General features: G+C 45.5%; 1 protein-coding gene across 4 annotated transcripts in view; it reads left to right on the forward strand.

Annotated features, from left to right (window-relative positions):
* Positions 1-26,977, forward strand: part of CLCN4 (chloride voltage-gated channel 4) — a 68,100-nt gene extending 41,123 nt beyond the window's left edge. For all 4 annotated transcript variants that reach the window (XM_070502045.1, XM_014855393.3, XM_014855397.3 and 1 more), the window contains 7 exons: positions 4,805-5,011; positions 5,133-5,213; positions 6,359-6,904; positions 8,475-8,661; positions 10,322-10,720; positions 17,211-17,427; positions 23,582-26,977. In XM_070502045.1, the coding sequence (XP_070358146.1) occupies positions 4,805-5,011; positions 5,133-5,213; positions 6,359-6,904; positions 8,475-8,661; positions 10,322-10,720; positions 17,211-17,427; positions 23,582-23,672 (1,728 nt within the window). In that variant the 3' untranslated portion in view covers positions 23,673-26,977. The remainder of the gene's footprint in view (positions 1-4,804; positions 5,012-5,132; positions 5,214-6,358; positions 6,905-8,474; positions 8,662-10,321; positions 10,721-17,210; positions 17,428-23,581) is intronic.
* The last annotated feature ends 229 nt before the right edge of the window (positions 26,978-27,206 follow it).

Here is a 27,206-nt window from a genome sequence, read left to right on the forward strand (position 1 = left end):
AGTTCGTGCTTCAGCAACATCCATAGGCAGTGGAGACGGTGACTTTAAAGATGTGACCAGTTATGGGAGTGGAGCCACGTTGGTCCCTGCTGCCCTGCACCCACACTCCGGTCCAGGCAGTTCATGGAAAGGGCTAGAGTCATTGAAAGATTGTCAAAAGAAAAGTTCAACATTGTCTTGCTTCAGGAAAGAGAAAAAAACCCACAATATGTTACGCTGAATTTTTGATGGTTTATATTAACATATTGCTGCAGGAACCTGGAAAATGAGCTGCATTACCATCCTAGTTCCTCAGTACAGCCCATTCTGCTATAATGCAACAGATGCCTTCCTAAAACTCACAGTGCTCTGCCAAATCACACAGCGGAAACCACAGAGCTCATGGGGCAAATGGGCTTACGGGCACGGCGCTCAAAAACTTCATTGGGGACACATATAAAAAAGATAGGAACCTAATAAAAATAGCACACTTTTACACACATTAAACAGTTAAGAAGTAGATAAACACTCCCTAGTGCACGTGTGAACTGGTAGATGTTGGAGGCGCATGCCCGTGTGCGTTTTGTGTCTCCCTGCATGGCTCGGTTCAGCTGGTATAGTTTTCTGCCTTCACCCCGTGTTTCCCCCAGATGAAATTGTGCATAAATAGACATGAAATTCACATTGTACTCAAGTTCTTCCCTAATACATGAATCGCATTGGAACAAATTTGTGTTTTCAAAACAAGCTTTATGGCAGAACTGACTGTATTTTACTTGCTATCTAAGACCCAAGGCATCGTGGACAATAAAAGAACACATTGTTGGCATCTCAGTTATGCTCCCACTGCCCAAAAGTGGCGATTTTTGACTCAAGCTGCCTTTTCAAAATAAGGACATGGTCCATGGGGCATTGGTGGAAAATTTAAAGCAGCAGTAAAAGGTGTGATGGGCAGCCCCATCTTCCCCTTCCAAGAACCAGAGATGTGTGGCTCAGCTCACGATCTTGTAGACAGAGCTCCAATATGAGCTCTGTCTGTGACGGGTTGGCTGGACTTGGCCTTCATCCAAAGTCGGCATCTTTAGTTGTGACAGCTGAACTCACAAGGAGTGAGTTACTGAGTCGAGCATTAAGTTTCCTGTGTGACAAAAATGCAAGGAGCACATTGATGTGGATAAAACTGAAAAAAGTGATATCAAGTGAAAAAAGTTGCAGAGGAATATATGAAGTATGATTCCATTTATATAAAGTCCGTAAACAGCCAAAATGAAACCGCATCCAGTTTAGTGACACACAGATGTGCTAAAGCTGTAAAGAAAGGCTGGGAACGATTGGGGCGAAGGAGGAGGCAGGTCCCACTGAGGAAGCAAACACAGGGCTTTCAAAGGCACCCACTCTTCTACCTTAAACTTGGAGTGGGTACATGGGGGCTTGTGTTATTAATATGCTTTCAACCACATATGGTATGTAACAGATTCGTTTCTCTATTTCTAAAAGGGTTCACCATCATCTTAAAGTATCAGGATCCCAATGGAGGTTATAATGAAGTTTTGGTTATTAAGATTCAGTTGTAGCAAAATTTTCACTGTTACTATAGCAGAGCTTAAAATTCCTAACCTAAGGGTGCAATACTTGCCCCAGTTCTGGAGGAAAGGGGCAGAGGAAAAAGTCAACGTAAATCAATGGTTCCTGGATAAAAAGAAAACTCCTCCTGGTCAAAACGCAAGGCAGTCCGTAAACCGACTTCACTCGAATTGAGATACGAGGCCCTTCTTCACTTTATTAAAGATACCGAGCTCTTTAGAAATCCGCTTCTCCTGGTTCGAGGGGATCTGCTATAAGCAGTTGTACGGCGTGTGGCGTCAGAACAACTTTGCGCGCAGTGCACTTCTGCGCATTTTGAAAATTGCTCATCCTCCCTACCATTTGCTTCTGACACATTTTGGTTACTGAGAATGGAAATTCCTTTGGAAACATCTTTTTAAAATGCAAATTTAGAGAACATTTTTTCTGTGTAATAAATGCTCTTGTCTAAGCTTGATAAAGCCCGTTGAAAAGTGACCAGTAGTTCTTGGACTTGGGAATTGAGAGAGAACGGGGCAAGGATGTCCCTCTCTCTTTCTCTTTGCTTCCTTAGTAGAACCACTGTTGACCACATAGAGCCGACTTTGAGTTGATGTTTCAGTTCATTACAAAACATGAACACTCTCACACACGCTTATTTACCTGAAAGGTTTTCACGGTACTGCCACCAAGTCGCAAATTGCCTGTAATACATCTCCTTCAAGCCCTGCTTGATTCAGTCTCTATTAATTCAAATTAAAGCAAGTGATTGGATTTTGGCATCTACTGGGAATGAATTTGCTTTCTTTAGTCCCTAATTTGATCATGACAATTTTATAAAATCATTTTAGAGAATTACAAAATACCTATTACATTGTTCAATTCACCACATGTCATGGCTGGCAAAGGCTCAGGTAATTTAGATGCTTGTAATTTTCTAAATGGTGTTATGCTCTTAAACTGTACCCTAGGGTCCAAATCCACATTAACTAACTGACAAAAAATTATAGGTAATTTTATTCGAAGCAACACAAAAGGACAGGATTGTGGCAGGCATAATAAAACATCCGTTAAATAAAGGGATCTGAGATCCCCAGAGCACAGGCTCAAATAGGCCAACTACCACTAGCTAAAGACCAGTTTAACCACCGCTAGTCTGTCTGCCATTAGTTAAAGGCTAGTTCGAGAAATCCCCTCTGATTATACAGCTAGAAGACCTCACTTGTGTTCTGTAGGAAGAGCTCAGTGAGTTCTGTGGAAATTCATGCCACATGCTTACTTGCTCTCGAGCTTTCTCTTTGAATTGACGCAGATCTCTATCACTAATTCCTGAGATGAAAATGGTCATTCACACCCCTTTAAAATTTCGAGGATTAGCTCACTTCACGACTCTGCCCAAAGGTCACGTGATGCTGAAGAGTGTTTCAGGAGCATCCCTCAAATACTGAGAAATTAGGAATATTTGCACTGCTCTTTTCAGGAATGGAGCAGTCGTTCTCTTCCTGGGCTGCAGTTTAGAACCACCTGGGGAGGCTGTAAAAATCCTCATGCCCAGGATACACCTCACAGCAGCACATCTAATCTCTGTGGGGAGAGCCCATCCCCACTGGTTTCTAATTCCCAGGTGATTCAAGTGAGCACCAAGGTTGAGAAGGACTGTACTAGCTGTTTGAGAAATTGATTTCTTGGCAGAGCAGTGCCCACTAGGAGGCACTTTGAAGTTATGTAAATATCCCCACACTGACGAGCGTTAACATTGTCCCATTGTGTGTTGTACAATGGGAAAACAGAAATTGACCACGAATTTCATTGGCTGACTCATTCCATGTCTCTAATTAATCTATGATTACAGACTTGTAAATTGCTAGCTCAGCAGTAAACATTCACTCCATTTCAGCCTATTGTGAGAGAGGTTGAAGGTAAAAAGTTATTTATCCGTTGGTGATGTTTATAAATCCAAAAGAATACTGTTTGGGCGGAAGAGGATTCCAATATATCAAGTTAATCCCTGATATTGGCACCCAGTTGAATTCCAAAAGTGTTAGGCAAACTCATGTGCACCTTTAAGAAGAAAGCCATTATTTGGTATTTACAAAATATGGCAGATCTGAAAATGGAGCAAGACAACTCTCCCTGTAGTCAAAGTCCTTTTCAGTATAAGAGGGCAGAATTCGACGGAAGGAGAGGGGTTGTCGTGGATTCCAGCGTTTTTACATGCTCCCAGAGGTGTGTTATTAGAATGTTGAGCATTGTCTTTTTCCAACATCGCATTAAGAATGTTTTCAGGGGCTGGCCCCGTGGCTGAGTGGTTGGGTTCGCGCACACCGCTGCAGGCGGCCCAGTGTTTCGTTGGTTCGAGTCCTGGGCGCGGACATGGCACTGCTCATCGGGCCACGCTGGGGCGGCGTCCCGCGTGCCACAGGTAGAGGGACCCACGCGAAGAATATACAACTGTGTGCTGGGGGGCTTTGGGGAGAAAAAGGAAAAAAATAAAATCTTTAAAAAAAAAAAAGAATGTTTTTAAACATACAGAAAAGTTGAAAGAATTGGACAGTAAACACTTATATACGCATGGCCTGCAGCAGGGGTTGGCAACTTTTCCAGGAAAGGTAGAGAGTCAGTATTTTAGGCTTTGTGAGTCCGGAGGCAAAATAGAGCAACTATTCTCACTAAAAGGCTAGTAGTCTTGTTTACATACTACATTTAAAAATGTTCAAAGCACTCTTAGCTCATGGATCATACAAAAATAGACAGTGGCCTGGGTTTGGCCCACGGACTGTAGCTTGCTGACCCCGACCTAAAGTTCAATTGACATTTTGTTTTATTTGCTTTGTCACATAGGTTTCCATCTCTTTATCTTGGATATCTTTCAATAGTCAAAAATTAACAGTTAGAATGAATAGATACAAGTCTCTTTTCAACACAACAGCGGGTCACGTGAGCAGGATAAGATGCCATAAATAAAATGAGCCTCCAATAATTACTTATTCAGTCCTCCTTATCATCTCTTATTACTCTAGGATTTCTTCAGATTTACTGTGCATTGCATTGTTTCAGGTTTCCATTAATAAAATATAAAATTATATGTTAACATACATGCTGCTAATATGAGGTTGTGGCTAAATCACAAGCTAAAGTCACCTCTCTCCTGCGATTTAGTGACTCAGCTGGGACAAGGCCTCTCCTGTTAGTGAGTTAGTGATTTTCCTAGCCGTGGCCCTGAAGCAGCTCACTCCCCCTCATTGTCTGTCCTTTGTTTCAGATAAAGACCATTTTGAGCGGCTTTATCATCAGGGGCTACTTGGGGAAGTGGACCCTGCTGATCAAGACTGTCACCCTGGTGCTGGTAGTGTCCTCGGGCCTGAGCCTTGGGAAAGAAGGGCCGCTGGTGCACGTGGCTTGTTGCTGTGGCAACTTCTTCAGCAGCCTTTTCTCCAAGTACAGCAAGAACGAGGGCAAGAGGCGTGAGGTGAGCAGGCTTGGCTTCCATCCGCAGAGTAGGTCTCTGCTGGAAGCCCACCCCAGTCTCACCTGCACACGCTTGTGGGCACAAAGGCCCCGGGCCTTACACAGAGCTATTTGCCTTGCAGGTGCTTTCAGCTGCAGCTGCTGCCGGAGTCTCTGTTGCCTTTGGTGCTCCAATCGGGGGTGTGCTTTTCAGTCTAGAGGAGGTGAGAAGGGCAGCTGAGGGATTGGTGGTTCGGAGGGCCGGAGAGCGTGTGGATGGGTAGGGTAGCACAGCAGTGGGCCTCCAGCTCCAACCCTTTGAGGATTCAGTTCGAAGGAGTATTGAACAAGGTTCCTGCAGCTCGTTAAGGAGCCACAATATTCACCGTCAACATCTGTTTTCAAGAACAGTCATGCATCGCTTAATGACAGGGATACGTTCTGAGAAATGCGTCATTAGCGATTTCATTGTTGTGCAAACGCCATAGAGTGGACTTAACACAAACCTAGATGGTATAGCCTACTACACACCTAGGCTGCATGGTACTAATCTTACAGGACCACTGTCATGTCTGCCGTCTGTCATTGACATGTGGTGCTGTATTGTTTTAAAAATTGCCAGTTAATATTTTTTTTGAAGATTTACAGTCTCTCTCTTTCTCATAACCAACTTAATTAAACATTTTTGGTTTTGGCGACCCAGATGAATCTAGTCCAGGGGTCAGCGGACGTTTTCTGTAAAGGGCCAGATAGTAAACACTTCAGGTTTTGCAGATCTTCTGGCTTCTGCTGTTGTAGCAGGAAAGCCACCACAGACAACATGCATGTGAGTGGGCGTGGCTGCGTCCCAATGGAAACTTTCCTTATGGACGCTGAAGGTTGAATTTTATATAATTTTAACATGTCACAAAATATTGTTTTTCTTTTGAAAATTTCACATCACAAAATACCCTTTTTTAACCATTCTTAACTCACGTGCCATACAAATACATTTGCTGCGCCAGGGTTTTCCAACCCTTGATCTATTCTCTTGTCTGTAGAATCAAATCCAGAGGTTGATTTGCTTTGAGGAGGGTATCTGTGCTATAAACAGAATTATGATTAAATATTTTCATTTTTCTAAAAAAAATAGCTCGAATGCACCTTGACTAGCATCCATTACACCTTTAGACATAGAGTTTTCAAAGTATCTTTGTTGGTGTGTTTTAGTCGTAACTAAACCGAGACTGAGGAAGTGAGTACCGCCCGTCTTTGGTCTTGAGTGTGACTTTCGCTCCAAGTGCCAGTGGGTGGCTGCTGATCAGTGGGGTCAGGGCTCTGGACAGCTCTTCCTTTGGCCAGTCTCTAATTTTCTCCTTGTTCGTCCCAGGTCAGTTACTACTTTCCCTTGAAGACCTTGTGGAGGTCCTTTTTCGCGGCCCTGGTGGCAGCCTTCACTCTGCGATCCATCAACCCCTTTGGGAACAGCCGCCTTGTTCTCTTTTACGTGGAATATCACACGCCGTGGTACATGGCCGAACTCTTCCCCTTCATCCTGCTTGGGGTCTTTGGGGGCTTGTGGGGAACCCTCTTCATCCGCTGCAACATCGCCTGGTGCAGGAGGCGCAAAACCACCAAGCTGGGGAAGTACCCGGTGCTGGAGGTCATCGCGGTGACTGCCATCACCGCCATCATCGCCTACCCCAATCCCTACACACGCCGGAGCACAAGCGAGCTCATTTCCGAGCTGTTCAATGACTGTGGGGCCCTCGAGTCCTCCCAGCTCTGCGACTACATCAACGACCCCAACATGACCCGGCCTGTGGATGACATCCCAGACCGGCCGGCTGGAGTCGGGGTTTACACGGCCATGTGGCAGCTGGCCCTGGCTCTGATCTTCAAAATCGTCATTACCATATTTACCTTTGGCATGAAGGTAGGTGGAGGGGAAGGAAGATGTGGGGGTAACCCATGTCTTTCTGGCGATGGCACCCTACTCCCCAAAATGAAATTGCGATGGGAGGAGAAGGGGACCTGACCTTTACTGAATGTTTTCTTATGCTGAGCACTTGAATTCTTTTAATCAACAAGAAACTATGCTTTTGATAAACAACAAGCCTATGAAATAGAGATTTTAATCCCCTTTTATAAGTGAAGAAGCTAAGGCTCAGAGTATATCCTTTATAGAGAGATATGTCCAGCTTGGTGAACTTTCACAAAACACACACGCTTGTGTAACCAGCCCCCAGGACCAGAAGCAGAACATTGCGAATCCTCTAGAACCCCCATTGTGTACATCACTATTGCTTTCTGTGTGGTGTTTTTATGATTTGTTTCTTTTAAAAAAAGTCTAAGAAACTGTATAGGGTGTACACGAGTGTGTAATGGTCAAACACAAACCCGAATTTTTGCTGTAAGAACGAGCTTGCGTGGACTTCATTAAACAGCTGACTGTCGGACTCATCATCTGCCAGCAGAGGGACTTGTTTCTCACTGAGGAAGACGCTAGCAGCATCTCCTGTCCCTGCTGGGAGAAGTCTATTTGAAGTTACAGGGATTAAATGACTGTGAGACAAGGGGCAGCTCAGAAAGGAACCATTTCCTCAGGAATGTCCCAAACTCTAGAAATCACACTCAAGGATCCAAACTTACCTGGCATTTGGTTAAAGATCCACTTCAGTCCTCAGATCGATGACAGTTTGGGGTGGGCATAAATGCAGCTCCCCTCAGGGTCGAGGTCACATGCCATCTCCGTGAACAGAGAGAGTCGCACGTGTTCTGTTGCACACGTCTGATCACTAGATACATGAAAATGTATTTTCACACAGCAAAATACAAAACACACTATTACCAAGATCTTTTAGTTTACATAGTCATTTCTTTGCTGCCTCTAACCTGGCTTGAAAACATTCAGAATACTTTTGGAAAATGTACTTTGTTAGGCAGAGGGAACTGCCGCATCTCTGACAGGTGTTTGGCCGCGGTAGATTCGAGGGGGCAGCGAGCCCGTGCAGAGCTGTTTGGAAGACCCAGGGCAGCTGCCCTGCTGCTTTCTGCTTCTTTCTTTTTCCTGTGAACAGGCGCAGGCCCTTCTTTTCCATTTTCATGCTGTGGCTTGACATTTAATTTTAAAAGCTAATCTGAATGACGCATGAGGGGAGAGGGAGAGTGGTGAGTATCTCTAGTGACAGATGCTCACTTTGAATGTTATTTGCAGTGGGGCTTATCATTTTTCAATCCTTAACAGGCAAACCAGGCCAGCTTTTGAAGGAGAGGAAATGAAAGTGTAAAATTGTGTTCTCTCCAAGTCACAGTAGATCTGACTGACTAAGCAGGTGACATCATTTGTCCCACCTTCCCCAGCTGACCTATTGTGAAGCCTGGCACCTCCTTTGAAGACTGTAGCAAAATGCAAGGTCGTTGAGGGGGTACTGTATACTGGGGGTGAGGAAGCGGGAATTCAGACTCCTTCCCTCATGCTTCTTTTCCCTCTGTGCTCCCTGGAGATCCCGTCGGGCCTCTTCATCCCCAGCATGGCTGTGGGAGCAATGGCGGGCAGGATGGTGGGAATCGGCGTGGAGCAGCTGGCTTACCATCATCATGACTGGATCATCTTCAGGAACTGGTGCAGGCCCGGAGCAGACTGTGTCACCCCAGGACTTTACGCAATGGTGGGAGCTGCAGCCTGCCTAGGTACAGCCACAGATGGGGGAGCAGGGGTTGCAAGAAAGGTGTGAGAGACTGACCACAAAGGCTGATCTGGTTTATGGACTGGCGAGAAGGAAGGCATGGACTTGCGTGTTTGCATTCTCAGGATAGGCAAGGTTGTGCTGCTGTAACAAGTAAAGCCCTCATGCTCACTGGCTTACCACACCGAGGCTTCTATCTCGCTCATGATGTGTGGTCCAGCCTCGTTATTTATGGATTCCATATTTGGGAAGCTGCCTGCTTGCTAAAATTTGTTGGTAACCCCTAAATCAGTACTTGTGGTGCTTTCACAGTCATTCTCAGACATGTGCAGAGTGGTAGAAAATTTGAGGTGTCTGACATGCGCGTTACCAGCTGAGCTTGAACAAGGTGAGGGCCCACCTTCTTGTTTCAGCTCTTACACTGCACATGACTGTCCTTTGTGTGGTCTATTCAGTGCCATGGTTTTTGCATTTTTGTGCCTTTTGTTAATGATTTTGCTGTTTAAAATGGCCTCTGTGTGTAGTGCCAAAGTGCTGTCTAGTGTTCCTCAGGGCGAGAGGGCTGGGGTGTGCCTCAGGGAAAATCCGTGTGCTAGAGAAGCTCCATTTAGGCATGAGTTGCAGTGCTGTTGGCCGTGAGTTCAGTGTGAATGAATCAATTCCATATATTAAATGCGATGTACTTAAACAGAAACACACATAAAATAAGGTTTTGCGTTGAATGGTTGACAAAAATGTTGTGACCAGAGGCTTGCAGAAACCTAACCTTATCTTTGCTCTAGGGCAGTGACTCAGTATTTGCTAATTCAGTGTTTGGCGACTTTATAGATCATAACCACTGCAGATAATGAGAATCAACTCTGTGTGTGTGTGTAATGTGAATGTGTAATGTGTGTGTAATGTGAATTAGCAGAGGGTTTTTCTCCGCTCAGTCATTCAGGGACCCGGGCTGATGGAGTCTCTACCATGTTGCAGTTGTACCATCTAGAATAGTGGTTTTCAACTGGGGGCGGTTTTGCCTCTTAGGGACACTGGGCAATGGAGGAGACATTTTGGATGTCACACCTTGAGGGTGCTACTAGCATCTAGTGGGTGGGGTCCAGGGATGCTGCTAAACGTCCTATAGTGCACAGAACAGCCCTACAACAAAGAACGATCCAGCCCCAAATGTTCCTAGTGCTGAGGTCAAGAAACCCTGGTTTCAGCTCATTGGAAGATTAGGAGTTGGTATGGATTCTCCCTTTGAATATCAAGGGACACAAGGGTGGGTCCCTCTCCTGCCTATAGCCCCAAAGAATCTCTGCAGTTTTCCAGCTTCTGGCGTTCTGGAAGACAGCCCTACTTGCTGAGTCAGAAACCTGCATAGTCCACATAGGATCCACTCACCAGAAAGCAGCGCATGTGGTCCTGGGTGAATAGACAACCCAGTTGTCCCTCACTGGAGAAGGGCACCCCAGTCATATGTGACTTAGGGCTCCCTGACCACGGCTCTATTTGAGAGAGCCTTGCCCCTGTTCCAGAGGTCTGAGCATGGGCAGCACGTAGGACTGTCTCCTTGGAACAGGTCAAGAGCATTTATAGCCAGCTTGTCAATGTCCACGATTCATGCCCTCTTGAGGGCCTGGAGTTGCATTTTGGAATTTCATTCCTCTCTCTGGCTGCAGGTGGAGTTACCAGGATGACGGTGTCATTGGTGGTCATCATGTTTGAATTAACTGGTGGTCTAGAGTACATTGTGCCCCTGATGGCGGCAGCTGTGACCAGCAAGTGGGTGGCTGATGCCTTTGGGAAAGAAGGCATCTATGAGGCCCACATCCACTTAAACGGGTACCCATTTCTGGACGTGAAGGACGAGTTCACCCACCGCACGCTGGCCACTGACGTCATGCGGCCGCGGCGGGGAGAGCCACCACTGTCCGTGCTCACCCAGGACAGCATGACCGTCGAGGATGTGGAGACGCTCATCAAGGAGACCGACTACAATGGCTTCCCCGTGGTGGTCTCCAGGGACTCCGAACGCCTCATTGGATTTGCCCAGAGGAGGGAACTGATTCTAGCAATAAGTGAGTAAAGAGAGGGAAACTCACATTTTACTTAGAGATGAATGGCAGCCTTTGTACCCCCCAAATTCTCCAAGATGTGAGAGAGAATGTACAAAAGTCAGAGGGCGTTAAGCCAGGGCCTCACACACTTTGATGTATATTCAGATCACCTGAGGATCTAGTTAGAATGCAGATTCTGATTCAGTGGGTCTGGGATGAGACCCAAGACTGCATTTCTCCCAAGCTCCCGATTAATGCTGATGCTGCTGGCCCCCAAGTCAGACCGTGAGGAACAGTGTCCTGGGAGAGGCATTCTTGGCTGGAAAATGACTGCCACGTTTGCAAGCAGCCACCTGGGCCCCCCACTGTCGCTAGGAGGCAAGCCGCTGCCACTGCTGCCTTTTAGGGAGTTTGGGGTGAAGCTGAGGAGGAGGAGGTGGGAGAGCCTGGACTGGCCTGGGTCAAGCCGGGCTCCGGGACGGACTGGCAGGCGGGCTTACCGTCCTAGCCTGTGAGTGCTTATCCTCAGTTGCCTCCCTGGGCTCCGCACAAGCCTTTCCCTTCACTTTATGACATTATGTCTGATTCCACCAGTTCCAGGCCCGCGTGGGTTAACGAGCAGATGTCAAGGCAGTCCCGTGTGATGCTTCTCTTCTTGTGCTAACTGAAATTAGCTGGGCTGAGGGGCAGGCAGTTGAGTTGGGAGAGGAGAGAGGGGATGATGCCCAGGAGGAGTGTCCCAGAGACAGGTGGCTCAGAGAAGCAAGCCTGCGGGCTCCATCAGCTTAGGGGTGACTGTATTGGAAGGAGAGCGGGAGGTAGAAGGATTCCCAAGGCCAGGGTCTGGGTGTGAGTCGTTGGAGGCGCAGTGAGCCTCAGAGGGCTCCCTCAGGGTGGAGTCCCAGCAGACCTCTGATGCAGCCAGAGCAGGGACCAGCAGAGCGGCCTCGGCACTCTGCTCCTGCGATCTGGACACCATCCCAGCATCTCATGGGCTCGGGCCCACGACATGGCTTGTGTGTGCTTGACGATTTTCCTCTGTGTGCCGTCTTCCTGTGTATTCATGCAGTTTGCCCGTGGGGCTTGCCCGGGTACAGTTGCAGTAGGCCCCGCTGGGCACACACCTTCACCAGACAGCCCACTGCTTATCCCTGGCCTTTGTTGACTTTTTCTAAGGCTCTCCCTTTGAATTTCTAAAACCTCTTCATGATGTTAAATAGCTTTTAAAATATCTTTAGAGTATACTTCATCAGAGGCTTTATCAAAATAAGTTTAGATAAGCTATATCCTCTAATTTCAGCCTGTTGCTCATAGTTACCTCCCCCAAAACAGCAACGGATTTTGTGTTTTTAAACACAATAGCACGTTTGTGCTTCACTGCTCAGTGATGCTTCTCTTTATTATAGGTCTTGTCATTTAACAGGTAGGTCCTTTAGGCATAAATATTGCCTTATAAATAATGAGATTTTTAAAAAAGCTGTGTAAGGAGGGTTGGGTTTGTTTTAAAATAATATAATCAGCAGCCTTTAAAAAATGTATTCAATCTCTAAAATCTTTTAAGCAAAGGTTGAAATTTAAAAACTAAAGTAATAAATGTCACGGAATCCATTACCTATTGTGTAGCTCCAGGCACACCTGCTAAGAGACAGCTTCCTAATTTTGCTGAAACCCATTACTGTAATCAAGTGGGAAGCAGTAATTGTCATCAACCGGTTAGAGAAGAAATGTAAGCTTGCCGAGTGGGCCCTCTCCTGGAAGCTATGTTTGGAATGTCTGAAGAGGCAACACGCCGTGTAAATCATACCTATATGCTTTCCATCAGATGAGTACAGTATTGAAGCTGCTATTTACATGGTTTGTGGAAAGGCGAGGAGTGTTTTGCTCTGAGCAATCAGAAAAGCTGTCTTCCTGACCTGTGGAAAAGGAAGAGTCCCTGTATTCCGGCGGAGAAATTCATGACCTGTATTGTGGAATTATATGCCTTTTTGTGAATATAGAAATATGATATTAGCATCTAGCTAGTAACTATCCCATGCCAGTTCAACTTTCAGGGGAATTAGGAGCAAAGATTATAGATAGATAGATCCAAGACAGTTTGGAGAGGAAAAGAATGGTAATGAGGCAAATAAGGATTTTCCTTACACATCATGTTTAAAATTGTAGCAACTGCTCACATGAAGCTAAAAATGTTTTGTTATTTTCAATGCATTCCTGGAATGCCAAACCATAGCCGTTGTCATTGTTAGAGAGTGATCGTAGCAACCCCTAGGTAATGCGGACCTCTTCCCCATCACCCCCGAAAGTGTAGGGCTGTTTGGGACCGTTGTTCAGATTCGTGGTAGATGGAACTTTACCCTTTGGTGCTGTTTGCAGATTGAGGCTCTGCCTGTGCTCAGCGGGGCTCAGGCTCTTCTGGTTTTGAGTTCTGCAATTAAGCGAGGACGGGTTCAGAGAGGACTCAGTGGGAAGCCGCAAAGATGATTAAAGGGATGGAAAGTTAGAGTCATGGGCGAGAGTTAAGGGAACTCTCATTCTTTTCGTCTGGTGGATGATTTAATGATGATTCTCCAGCATGTGGAAGATGCTTACTTGCAGAACAGGATCCATGTCCAGGACTGAACAAGAGGAGAAGTGTCAGATCTGATGGACAGGCTATTTAGGGATAAAGAGGTTTTTTTCTGGGAGGGCTGTTAATTATTGGAGTAGGCCTTGGAGAACAGTGGTGTCATCTGCTTCTTTCTCCTGGGGATTAAAACATATACAGAGGGACTTCTCCATGCCTTAGTAAGCTATAACTTGTCATAAAGTAATCTGCTTTTTCTTCTAAATAGCTTTTACTTTTTTTTATCACATCATCTCTATACTAACCACCACTATAGTTGCTTCCAATTTTCCATTTTAACCTTTCTTGTTAATTACATCCATTTTATGGAAGCTTGTTTTTTTTGGTGAGGAAGATTGGCCCTGAGCTAACTTCTGTTGCCAATCTTCCTCTTTTTGCTTGAGGAAGATCATTGCTGAGCTAACGTCTGTGTCAGTCTTCCTCTATTTTTTGTATGTGGGATGCCACCACAGCATGGCTTGATGAGCATTGTGTAGGTCTACGCCCAGGATCTGAATCTGCAAACCCTGGGCTGCCAAAGCAGAGCATGCGAACTTAACCACTACTCCACCAGGCTGGCCCCTTATGGGAGCATTTTTAATGAACAGGATGTAGAGTATCACCTCTCTAAAAGCATAGTTACTCCAAAGTAGGCTTTCTCAACCTTAACACTGTTGACATTTGGGGCTGGATCATTCTTTGCTGGGAGGGGCTGTCCTGTGCCCTGTAGGATGTTTAGAAGCAACCCTGGTCTCTACCTACCAGGTGCCAGTAGCAACGCCATCCCCCAGTTATGAGAACCAAAAATGTCTTCACATATTGCCAAATGTCCCCTGAGGGTGGGGGCAAAATTGCTCCCAGTTGAAAACCTGCTCTAAAGCCACTGTAATAGCTTATGGGATTTGTGATTATTTCCAGTCTTTTAAATTTCTTGGCCTATCATAGTTTGTGAAATTCACTTTACCGACACTCTCTTAATTACCCTCTCTGCACCTGGCGTTATGATCATATTGCTGCTAGAAAGTGGAATGTCAACTTGAATAACATTAGCAGGTACTCAGAAATGTGCATCATTTTTCAGAAGCTGTGGCCACAGATGCCAGTTCTGGTAGAATATACAACAAACCTCCTACATTAAAGACAGTTTTAGGGGGCTGGCCCTGTGGCATAGTGGTTAAGTTCATGCACTCTGCTTCAGCAGCCCAGGGTTCGCCAATTTGGATCCTAGGCGCAGACCTGCAGCAGGCGTCCCACATACAATGAAGATAGGCACAGATGTTAGCTCAGGGTTAATCTTCCTCAAAAAAAAAAATCAGTAAAAATAAAGTAAAATAAAGACAGTTTTAAAAACAGTTTAACTACTTGATCTAAGCATTTAAAAATGAAGTTTATTTTGTTTTTTAAAGTAAAAGTAGTACTCATAGAATATTGGGAAAATCAGAAGCAAAAGAGAAGATAAAGAAGGCACCCACATTCTCAATACCATTGAAGGCCATGGTTAGTATTTGGTGCATTTCATTTTTGTCTTTTATGGTCTTTTACACATGTAAACATTGGGCTTTTTTGGGGGGTTTCTTTCCTAACACAGGCTCCCATGAGTCCCTGTGCTCCGGGAGTCTGTGCTCTCGCAGCACTGGATCATCCCCTGGGGGAGGACTAGGTTATCCGTTCATGCACAGATATTTCTTGCACATTCACCATGTGCTGGTTCTCTTAGGAGCTGGGCGTACAGGCATGACAGTAGCCAGTCGCTACTTACATGCTGTAGTTTACTGCAGGCATTTTGGTGACTGATGAAGATTTCTTGTCCAAACTGGGAGTAGATGGTTCACCCTAATAGAGAGATGCAAAGAGCTTTCTTGCTGGTTCTTCTTCCATTCTCTACCTTTTGGGCTGTACACAGCACCTCCACCCCAAAGTTCAAAGCTTTAAGATAAGTCTTTATAGTAGCGTTCCAAAGTGGCCTAGCAGAGCCCTTTTGGAGAGGGCGGCACTTGCCACTCTTAGAGTAGCAAGGAGCACCTCTTGGATCTCTAGCTCGGAACCCAGCTGATGCTTTCAGCTCTTGTTGAGCAGTGAATAATTCACGGGTTCCCCTTCCTAATGCCTCCTATGTGAAATGGGCTCTGTTCCACATGGCAGGCACAACCAAGTACACTGACATTCAGTAGGCCTGGTCACTCATTCATTCACTTGTTGATTGATTGAGTCACGCATGTGTGTGGCAAATATCTGCTTTGTGTCTACTGTATAGTAGGCACTGTCCAGGTCCTGGGAATGCACTGGTGAGCAAGAATTCACTGAACCAGCTGCTGTTAGAAGCAGGGCTTCTAACCCGATCAGTAGATGCAGAGGAAGTATAATCTTGTTATTTATTTCAACAAGTCGATTGACAGTTTCCTAAGTTGTATTTGGTTTTATGAGGGGTTCAGCAAATCCATGTGATCAGTTCTTGATTGAGGTTTGTGGCTTGATCCAATCCTGATGTTCCACCTGATTGTCAAAATAGATGGGATTCCTGTTACGTGACACTGCTGGAGAATGTCGGTCTATGAAAATGAGCATATAAGTATGTGTTGACTGTTACCTCCCCACCTTGTGCTTCAGGATGGAACCATCTTGCTTTAGGAGAGAAGTGTGCCGTGTGTATCGTGTAGCGTCCATGTTTGAAAACACGTTGTACATCATTGTCAGCTGGTATTTGTGGTTGAATCATATCCCTTTTGATGTGACTGGGTTTAACCTGACCCACATAGCGTGCAGGCATTTGCCCAGCAGGTCCTCTGCTCCTCTTTTAAACAGAGACCCTTTTTCAAACTCAGCCCGACCCCGAGTGCATCGGTTTTCCATTAGAGTACTCGATTGCGGTAAATGGCCTCCGAGCAGGCAGTTAGAATTTTACTTTTCAAAGAACAATATAGGTGAATAGTAGTCTTTGAGAAGGCAAGAAACGTATTATAGAAACCAGGATCCGTTTTAAGGCAGCTTCACTGTACATTTTTCCTAACCTTTTCCCATGAACCAAAAGAAAGATTAAAATTCCAACAGAAGGAAAATCGCCTTGGAGAAATATCTTGAGAGCGATGGATTTATTTCATGTGTGGCTTAAAATAGCCTGGGTCTCTAGTCCTGCAGAAAGCTGTATTTCTAATGAGTTCCTGTTAGTCTCCTTTGCTTCAGCTTTCTTTCACATGGCCTTGCCTACAGATAGAAATAGGCTAATTGTTGCCATAACAATTTTACTATCTTTCTTTGAGAAATCTACAGAATGGCCCATTTTTAAGAGAGGAGAGCTAAGTTGGGGGCGGGGGGGATATGGCTTTTCTCCGTTATTTCTTTGGTCCCAAGGGTTCTATTTGGTATTGAGCTTCATTTCTGGGCTGTGAGCCTAGGATGGTCCTGTTGGTTTCTTGTTTCTTTCAGGACCCATAATGCCAATTGGGCCAGTTATAAGTTAGTTTGTAAAAACCCCAGTGTATTAAGGTCATTGGGCAGCTAAGTGAGGTTTCTTGTCACGTCAAATGTCAGCCCATGAAGAGGTGAGGGAGTGTTCGGAAAGCAAGGGCGGAGGGCCCTGGGCCTCTGGGTGCCCTGCAGTCCAGAGGAAAGCAGTGTGTTCCCCCAAAGGAGCCATCCTGGTTAGGCTCACCTTTCCAGACTGTGGCAATGAATGATCGGATCACAGGGAGGGGACTCTTGCCCAGCATTAGCTTGAGAGAGAGGCCGGTTTCACAGATGTTTGGCTGAAGCCCATCATTAGGAGTGTGGAGTTTGCCCTCTGAACCCCTTTTCTGTGGGATTCTAGGATGCGGGCAGAGGGAAGACGTGTGTTCCTGTGGCTATGGGGTGGTGGGAGTTGCTAAGCAAGTGATTTTTGTGTGGCTTATTGTTCCTGCTCGCCCATTCTAGAGAACGCCAGACAGAGGCAGGAAGGCATCGTGAGCAATTCCATCATGTACTTCACGGAGGAGCCCCCTGAGCTACCGGCCAACAGCCCACACCCCCTGAAGCTGCGGCGTGTCCTAAACCTCAGCCCTTTCACGGTCACGGACCACACCCCCATGGAGACGGTGGTAGACATCTTCCGGAAACTGGGGCTCCGGCAGTGCCTGGTGACACGGAGTGGGTAAGTGGCCGGATAAGTGTTGACAGATGTGTGCTGTGGCCAGACTCTGGGAGAACAAGATGAGTGAGCCACAGTCTCAGTCCTCAAGGGACTTGTGGTCAGCTGGGGTGGACCAGTACTTGGTAAGGGATGTCAGAAGTTGTGGCCAGCACATTGAGGAGGAAATGACAGGGAACTTTGGGAACTTAGCCCAGGGGTGGCCAGTGCAGCCTGGGAAGGTGGAGATGCTTCCAGGTGGGGCTGCCTGCCATGTAGCCTGAGGCTGAAGGTGGAGTCAAAAAGGGGAGGAGCCAAAGGAGAAGGGCTTGGGGCTGCTTTTCTGCCACCCACCAGGGAGAGGGTGGAGCCTATTCTGCTATAACGTGACATATGGGTTCCTCAAAATCATGGCGCTATGCAAAAAGGAGTAATGAAAATCACAGGGTTTAGGAGAAAAATAGGGTTAGGCACACAACACTCAAAAACTTCTTCAGTGACACATTACAAAGAAGAAATGGGAATCTAATAAACACAGTTGTACCATTTTTACATTAAATGATTAAGAAATACATCAATTTGACAATAAATATGGCACTTCACCTTGTAAACGCCCCGAAGTTGGCTTGTGGAAGTGGGTGTCATGAGGGCTGTGGCTTGCGAGCATTTTGTGTACCCCTACGCTCCTGGGTCAGCCAGGGGCAGCTTTCTGCGTTCACCTGGAGTTTGTCCTGGCTGAAAGCACCCGTAAGCAAATATGAAGTTCACATTATGCTCAGATTGTTTCCTAGTATGTCACTCTGAAACAACTTCACGTTTTCAAAGCAAACATTGTCAGAGAGTTGAGAGATTTGGTGGCCCCATGACATTGTCTCTGCCACGGCAATATTACTTTTGCTTTGTGTTATTGCCAAGCAGGAAACCAGCGCTGCAAAGATCAAAGGTTCATGATGGTGTGAGAGGTGCAGTGCCCTGAGGGCCATTCTTGGGTTTCAGAGCCACCCCCCAAATTCCATGGCCTCACAAGCTTGGGTGGAGGGAGAGATTGGCTGTCAGGGTAGGCCAGAACCTAGGCTGTCTGCCCAGTTTATTCCTTTATAGGTGGGGGTGGGAGGTAGGGTATGGCTTATGGAGACATTTGTACCCTAAATATGGTTTAGGCCTTTAGAGAATTCAGAGGCCTAACTCTCTAACATAGTTTACATTTCCAGAGCCAACACTCTCCATATTAGCCCAGCAGTTCTCAACCCAGGGTGGTTTTGCCTCCCAGAGATTTTGGGTATCACACCTGGAGGGAAGGGATGCTACTGGCGTCTAGTGGGAAGAGACCAGGGATGCTGTTCAACACCCTGAAATGCACAGGACGGCCCCCATTGTAACAAAGAATCATCCGGCCCCAAATATCACGAGTGCTGCCACTGAGTGACCCTGGACGGGGTGCCCATGAACAGCCAAATGAGCAGTCCTTAATCATTCAGCTTTCTCCCTACTGTCCTAGTAACAGTGGTCCAGGGCTCTTGCAAGGGGTTGAATTCACATATTGACTCAGAGAACTAGCCGACAGGACAGGTGTCCTCAGCTCTCACTGCAGCTAGGGAGGTAGGTGTCTTGCACATGGGCGGGCACTGAATAAGGAATAAATGTTTGAGGCTAGAGAGCATTTCTGCTGGTGATTTTTAAAGGAACTCGGTGGTTCTCAAACTTGAGTGTGCATCAAAATCCCCCAGAGGCTTAAACTTCCAGGTTACGCCCAGAGCGTGGGGCCCAGAGTGTGGGGCCCTACCACAGTTACTGAGCCCTCGGGTCTGGGAGGGCCCGAGGATGTGTATTTCTAACCAGCTCCCAGGTGCTGCTGCTGGTCGGGGGACTCCGCTTTGTAAAACGCTGAAGCCCGTTTATGTGCTTGAATTTCCAGTGCTCGACATAAATACCACTGTGATCACCATGTCGTCTCAAGTGTATAGCAGTTTCTCTTTTCCTTTAAAACAATAATCCAATGTCAGTTATCATTGGAATTTCCAGTTCTGGCAGGAAATTCTGCCCTTAACGCCCGCTTACACCTCACGGAGCCCCATGAGGTTTTCCTATGAAGATCTGGGTGCTGAAATTGGCTCCGAATGTTCTGCGAGAAAACAAAATCGCACTCTCTCTCTCGCTCTACATATTTTAAACAAACACAGATGCTGATACGTTAGTGCTGGCAAGGGATCCCGGTTTGAGGGCCTTTCATCTCCTCGGGCTTTCAGCCAGGGCAGGCACGTCTCAAGCCAGCTCGTGTTTTTGATGTATTCCGTCGCCATGTGCCTTCTCTGCTTGCAGCTGAGAGCCCCAGCTCGTCCTGTTGACCCGCATCATCTGCAGGATTTCTCAGGGCCTGGGGTCCAAGGTAGTCATGAAACCAGATCAGGAACCAGAGAAGTCATTGTCCCCATGATGCCTGAGTCGAGGAAGCCTCCAGTGGCTAAAAGCGAATTTGGGTGGGTTTTTCCCTAGGAGGCTCTAGAAAGGAAAAGCGAGCAGGGGAGATGGCGTCAGCTTTCACCAAGCCCTGCTAGGTGGGCATGGGGCCTTGGATAGGGTGGCCTTCTCAGAAGAGCCCAGTTGCTCTAACCTGAGTTATGTTCATGGTCTTAGATCAGCCGTTTCTCATTCACCAGATGCACTTGAACTGCTACCCCAAGGGGCTGGAAGTTCAAACACTTGATTTAAATCACAGAGGCCATTTCACGCCACTAAGGTACCCTGCTGGATTTGATGTTGCCTCCTCCTGGGTGGATGTTCAGCTTTCTTCTTTTGCAATGATTATTGTCGCAGGCAAGGCACAATTTATGCCCAAACTCAAGGCAGCTCCTGAATTCCTATTTCCCCAGAACCCTTGTAACCAGCTTGACTTTCAGACATTATAGTTGCAGGGCTTTCAGAGGAGCTTGTCGAGACTGCTTTAGGCAAGGGCCTGATCTTTTGACACTGTCTCCAGGGTGAAGATAAGGAAACAAAAACCAGCCTTGGAGATATGGGAGGGGTGCGTAGGGGGGTGTATGTGTGTGTTATACTAGAGTTCTCATCACTCTGCAAACCCTAACAAGTCTTATTTTTTTCAAAGCAACATTGGCTTAATCAACATGTTACTGAGCATCTATCTGAGAACTGGAGAAGGCTCAAAAAGTGTTAAAAAAAAAAAAAGCAGAAAAGCCAAGGAGCTTGTCTACTAAGGAATATGGGCATAATGCAATTTAAGTGGTGTCACCCAGATATTCTAGAGGGGAATGTCCTGATCCAGGCTTTCAGGTGGACAATAAATGGCAAAGAGGACAGAAGAGCGGTTTAAGCTGGGAGACTGCCCGCTAGTTGGCAATTGCCAGCAGTGGAGCCCCTTGCTAGTGTGTACAAACACAGCTTTGTGGCCCGAACTGCTCACACCGGCTCCCGTTCCTCTCATAAGCGCAGCTTTCTTAGTGGCGTATTATAGGTATAAGCTGCTCACCTTACAACCGTTCCTGTCTGATTTTAAGGGGAGTTGAAGGTCTGTTATGGACTGAATTGTGTCCCCTACAAATTCATATGTTGAAGCCTAACCTCCAAAGTGGCTGTAGTTGATGATGGGTTCTTTAAGGAGGTAATTAAGGTTAAATGAGGTCCTAAGGATGGGGCCCTAATCTGATAGGACTGGTGTCCTTATAAGAAGAGGAAGAGACACCAGGGATGCTTGCACGGAGAAAAAGGCCCTGTGAGAACACAGCAAAAAGGTGGCCTGTCTGCAGCCAAGGAGAGCGGCCTCTGGAGAAGCCAAACCTGCCAGCACCTTGATCTTGGTCGTCCAGGCTCCAGAACTCTGAGAACGTACATTTCTGTTGATAACCACCCAGTCTGTGGGGCTTTGTTATGGCAGCCCGAACTGACTAAGTCAGGACTCGGGCTCAGTTTGGCAAATTTCATATAATAGCATTGTGTTTTATGGGGCATCTTCATTTTACTGCATTTTGATAAATTGTAGAAATGTATTTAAAGCAATATATGAACGTGGTTAAAGTCAGGTAGCTGCAAACAGCTAGAAGAAAAAGCAGCTCCTGGCTTTCTCCTTCCGCACCACCACCCCTCTTCCTTCAGGCAACCGCTTTTCCCCCTCAAGGATTTTGTTTTCTTTAAGTAATGGACTTTATTTTTTAGAGCAATTTTAGCTTTATGGAAAAATTAAGCAGAAAGTGCAGAGTGTTCCCGTCTACCCTCTCTTGTCCCCTCAGTTTCCCTTGTTGTTAACATCTTGCTTTTGTGTGTTATATTTGTTGCCATTGATGAACCAGTCTCAGTACATCATTATTAACTAAGGTCCATAGTTTACATTAGGGGCTACCCTTGGTGTTATACATTCTATGGGTTTTGACAAATAGAGAATGACATGTGTCCACCATTACAGTATCCTAAGAATAGTTTCACGGCCCTAAGAATCCTCTGGGCTCCGCCTGTTCATCCCTCCCTCCCCTCTAACCCCTGGCAACCACTCATCTTTCTATTGTCTCCATAGGTTTGCCTTTCCAGAATGTCATAGAGTTGGCATCACACAGTATATAGCCTTCTCAGGTTGGCTTCTTTTACATAGTAATATGCATTTAAGGTTCCTCCATGTCTTTTCCTGGCTTGATGGCTCATTTCTTTAGTGCTTAATAATATTGCATTGTCTGGATGTACCACAGTTTATTTATCCCTTCGCCTACTGAAGGGCATCTTGGTTACTTACAGGTTTTGGCAATTATGAAAGAAGCATACATCTTATAAGAGTAAGGACTTTCTTTGACATAACCCCTAAACTGTAATTACACAAAATTAACAATAACTCAATATATCATTCAATATCCAGTTCATATCAAATTTCAATCCAGAATTCCTTCAAGGTTCACAAATTGAGTTTGGTTGTTTTGCCTCTTTAGTCTTTGGTCTAGAACAGTTCCTTGCCTTTTTTGTTTGTTATTTATGACATAGAGTTCTTTTGAAGAGTCCAGACCAGTAGTCTCACATTCTGAATTTGTTTGATTGCTTCCTTATGGTTTGATTTGGTGTAAGTAGTTTTTGGCAACATTCCAACATAGATGATGTCATCACGTCAGCTTTTCTGACTTTGTTGGTGATACGCTCCATCACTTGGATGAGGTGGTGATGGCCAGAGTCCTCCACTATAAAGGGACATTTTTCTTTGTAATCTGTGAAGGGATACTTTGAGACTGTGTGAATTTTCTGTTTTCCAGCAACCATTTACACAATGTTTTTGGAATGCATTGATAATTATTGACTAAACTAATTATTACATTGAGGGTTGCATGTTGACTTTCTAATTCTATCCTGCTTTCTACCTTTTTTCCCCATTTTGCTTGTGCACGTGAGTACTGCATAATCCAGGGGGCACTATTTACATTGTAGTGTTTGTGAACAGTGCTCCCTGGAGTTATACAATGTACAGTCTAGGTGGCCCTATATAAGGGACCTTGATAAGTGGGTTGTTTTCGTAAGTTGAAAGCAATGGAATTTTGGAAGAAGAGGTAATTTACATATATGGTCAGAGATGAATGTCAAACTTTACCCTTCCAGTAAGGTAGATTTAAGATAGAATCAATTGTTATCTTATACTTAAAATACCTTATACTTGGAATTTCCCTGGTGTGGTCAAGTGTTAACAACGGCTTTCATAAGCCCTTTTTTAATTGATTATAGTCTTGAGATTTAGGAGAGTGTATCAGTCATCGTAGGTTTACTGCCATAATAAACAAGCTTGCAGTCTCAGTGGCCTAACACAATGAAGGTGGATTTTTTTTCTCCTGTGTCACATCCAGTGTGTGTAGCAGCAGGTGTGGGCTCTGCACCACACAGTCACTCAAGGACTTAGGTCTTTGAATCTGGTGGCCTCTACGTCAATCCTCTGTGATTTCAGAATCCATCACTGGCTCCTCTGCCTCTAGTGGGCAGATGAGAGAGTGTAAGGAAATGTGTGGGTGACCTGGGAGGGGCATCGGTCACCTCCACCCACACCCCACCAGCCAGAGCTCACTCAGTTGCCCCACCCAGCCGCAAGGGAGGCTGGGAAATGTTGTCTCTGTGTGTTCAGATGGAAAAGGCACTGGGCTTTAGGGACAGGCACAGGTCGGCATTGCATGGTTGACCTCCTTTCTCTCTTCTGTTTCTTCTCCAGGAGACTTCTTGGGATCATCACGAAAAAGGATGTTCTGAGACATATGGCCCAGATGGCAAACCAGGACCCTGAATCCATCATGTTTAATTAGAAACAAGGTGGCAATTATTTTGAGGAAAACACAACAACTGTGTCATTTTAAAAGAAAGAAACAAATGATATGTTATTATCCTAATGAACGATCATGCGATCATGCGCTGTAGGCAGTGGAAACAAAAGCTTTGTTTGAAAGGAAGGGAAGAAGAATGAAACTTTTTTTTTTAATACATCAATGAGTAGGTATTTTATAGCTTTAACCCCTTATGAGTTTCAAGCTGTGTTTCCTAATGAGTTTACTAACTGCTATGGGGGCATGAGGGTGGATGTAAACCATGTGGTTTGTACAAGGACATGGAACACACGTGCTGAGTCAAGAAATGTTTGCCCCTTCTGCTTGAGGCTGATGCTTATGAAGCTTTGAGTCCCAAAGGCAAAGGGTGTTGGCATGTTAGCGTCCTTATTTATTGGTTCCTGAAGTTTTGCTGCTATGTTACTGAATCAGACTAAAGATATTTGCACTTACTTTGTTGGAAAAGAAAAAGAAATTAAATTTGAACATAGTGAAAGCTGCAAGTATGCCAGTGGTTTCACTCATGACCATCCCATTTCTTGCTCCTGTTCTCAGCCTGTTATTTTGCTTAGTCATCAGTCTCTGAGCCAACATCAGGGTCACCTGCTATGATGAGTATGAAGAAATCATTTCTCTATGCAAAGACTAGCATCGTGGGACTGCACGACGAACTGCTGGAGCGTTTAGTGCTTCACTGTATTTCCTCCCATACGAAGACATTCATCCTTATTTTGAGGGTATACACATCCGATCATTGATTTGCATTGCCATTGTGTTTGCTTCATTTATTTATTGCTGTTGCTTGTGCATCTTTAAATATGGATCAGAACAGCACTCTCCATGGGCCATATCCTATATGCCTCCAGCTTGCTGTAAATGTGCTTTAATTTCCAAATAGCATATGCAAGAGTCAAAGCAGGCTACCCAGTGTTACTACTTATTTTTCCTCTCAGATCTTATTAAATACGGCTGCTGGGAGGGTGAGGCGTACGAGTTCTCAGTGGGAACTCCTCCAAATGGATTGCAAGAGAAATACAAAATTGACTCTAAATCTCTTCCATTCTCTTCTCTATAGGGTGCAAAACGTCCAGCTTTAATGTATGAGCATGCACTTTCATACTAGCAATCAAAGCACAGAAGGACAGAGTTAAATTGTAGACAGCCAATTTGAGCTTTGGGCATCTTTGTGTTGAACTTAATGATACATTTATTCTTTTAGTCAGGACTTCTGGCTTTTCTGCAGGAAGGAATTCAGCTGTATTTTTCAGGTCTGCCGTATGATCTGTGTGAGCAAGATTCAGCCCACTTGCCCTTCCCTTTAGTCTTTGTTCTTCCCTTTCCACTGCGTCATCCTCATCGTTTTCAATCTCATCATTGGGTATTGCTGTATCAGGTGTGCATTTGGCTTCAAATAATAGAAAACCCAACAGTGAAGAGGTGAATAAGAAAGCTGGGGGCGGGCACTCAGAACTGTCTCTCTGACGTCATCAAGGACCCACACTCTTCTGGTGTTTTTTCCAACCTTCCTTACCCTTTGTCCTTTGGCTTATTGCCTCATAGTCACAAGATGGTTTCTGAACGGCTGGGTATCATGTCTGCCTTCTAAGCAAAAAGGGAGGAAGAGGCAGGTGACAAGGAACGGTATCCACATCAGGACAGCAGAGCTTTCCCAGAGATGCTTGTGTCCACTGGCTAGAATTCTGTCACATGGTACCCCTAGCTGTCTATGAATCTGGGAAGGAAGATTTTCAGCTAGGTGTATTACTCTCTGAACGAAATTTAGATTCTCTTAATAAGGAAGGGGAATTGGTCTTTGGGAGGGGAATATTGTCTGCTGTATTGGATGCCATCATTGTGTCCCTGCCATTGTCTTTCCTGTCTTCTTTACTCTCTCTCGCCGTACCCCTCTGAACACTCTTTTAACCTTATGGCCCCCCACTCCTTCTTTCAGATTTGATATAGAACTCCCAATCAGAATCTGTCATTTCTTAGCCCTAATAAAAATGTTCATTTTGGATAAAAACCTCGCTACAGGCGGTGTCTGTGAAACTTCTAGTTGCTGTAAGAAAATATACTGATGTGTTCTCTGGGTTAAAAAAGTTTAAGTCAGATCATGCTAACGAATGATGGAGAATTTGTTTCTGTAATTGGCCCCCTCCAAAACAATATCAAAGGGCCACTTCAGGGTGGAAATAGCAGTCAATAGGAGAGAATGTAATCTTTGCTCCTATAATAGATTGAAGTTCGTCCTCGTTCGCAGCATGTAAGCATCGAGTAACAGATCCTGATATTAATGTTGTTGTTGGGGTTTCCATGGAACATGTGCAAGTGAAGCTGGATATTCTCCTGGACTTTAAATCCTAAAAAGTCTTAAAGACTGCTTCATGTAGTTCCCCTCTCATTCCCACGGGGCCTCCCAAAAGATATTAGTCATAGCCTGGATTTGTATAATCCAGGACACCCTTTTAGCTGAAACAAAGAGCTTCAGAAGGGAACACAGAACAGTGAGCAGATAGCCAAAGGTCAGTGAAACCACAGAATTGCCTCCGCCGCCAGCTGAGGCAGGGGAGAGATGAGGGGACAGTTTACTCTGGGCCAAGGTCACCGAGGGGAGTTGTGTCCTTCTCCCCAGGGCTTAGCATAGAGATGTCCGTGACATCACGGGAAACAGTTGGGAGTATTACTTGACTTAAATAAGCTAACCTTGTTTTCCATCACGAGTTGAAGCTGTAAATTGTCGTGGGGTTCAGGCTCTCCTCAACAGAAGGCCAGGGTCAGACAGGCAGGTTAAGGTCAAGGATGGGGGAGTTTGCAGTGGGGATTGCCAGAGACAATTGCCTTCCTCCCCTGGAGCCCTAACAGCCATGGGGTCCACTCATCCACCGGCCTGAGGCCTCAGACAAACTTCCTGGGGAACATGCTGCTGAGCTTTGTCAGACTTTCTCGTAAAAGTACGTGGGCAGGGATGCTTGAAAGTATTTGCTGTAGCCAAATGTAGAAGTTCACGCATTCTACATGGTGCTCTGATGAGCAAGACGAGTAGAACTGGGATGTGGAGGTGAAATAAACATTTCTCAGAAGAATGTGTTTTCTTTTCCAGGCTCTAGACATTTGTAGAACTTTCTGGATTCTTTCTGAATCAGCTTTTGATGTAAATAAACATAGATACGTGATGGAAAAAGAGTTCTGTAATGAGACACATCAACCTATTTCTTGCTCCCCCTCTCAATTACTGTGGAAATGTGTTGTAGAAGGATGACACCAAATAAAGAGTATCCTGAAAGTGACATGCGAATTTCTTGCAAGTGTTTTTCAGAGCCTCCCCTGGGAATGCAGATGTGCCAGTGGCTTTTAGGGAAAGGTAAATGTGCTAGAAGCAAATCAGTAGTCAGTGTCTGCTGTTACTTAGAACCAGGTGATCTCACATTTCTGTATTCAGTGCTTCCCAGAGGCCTGACAAAGGAGAAGACATGTTAGTAGATACGTTTTTGGCCCTAAGTCGTCACAGAAACTGGA

The sequence above is a fragment of the Equus asinus genome, chromosome X (genome assembly GCF_041296235.1).
Source record: "Equus asinus isolate D_3611 breed Donkey chromosome X, EquAss-T2T_v2, whole genome shotgun sequence".
Lineage (NCBI taxonomy): Eukaryota > Metazoa > Chordata > Mammalia > Perissodactyla > Equidae > Equus > Equus asinus.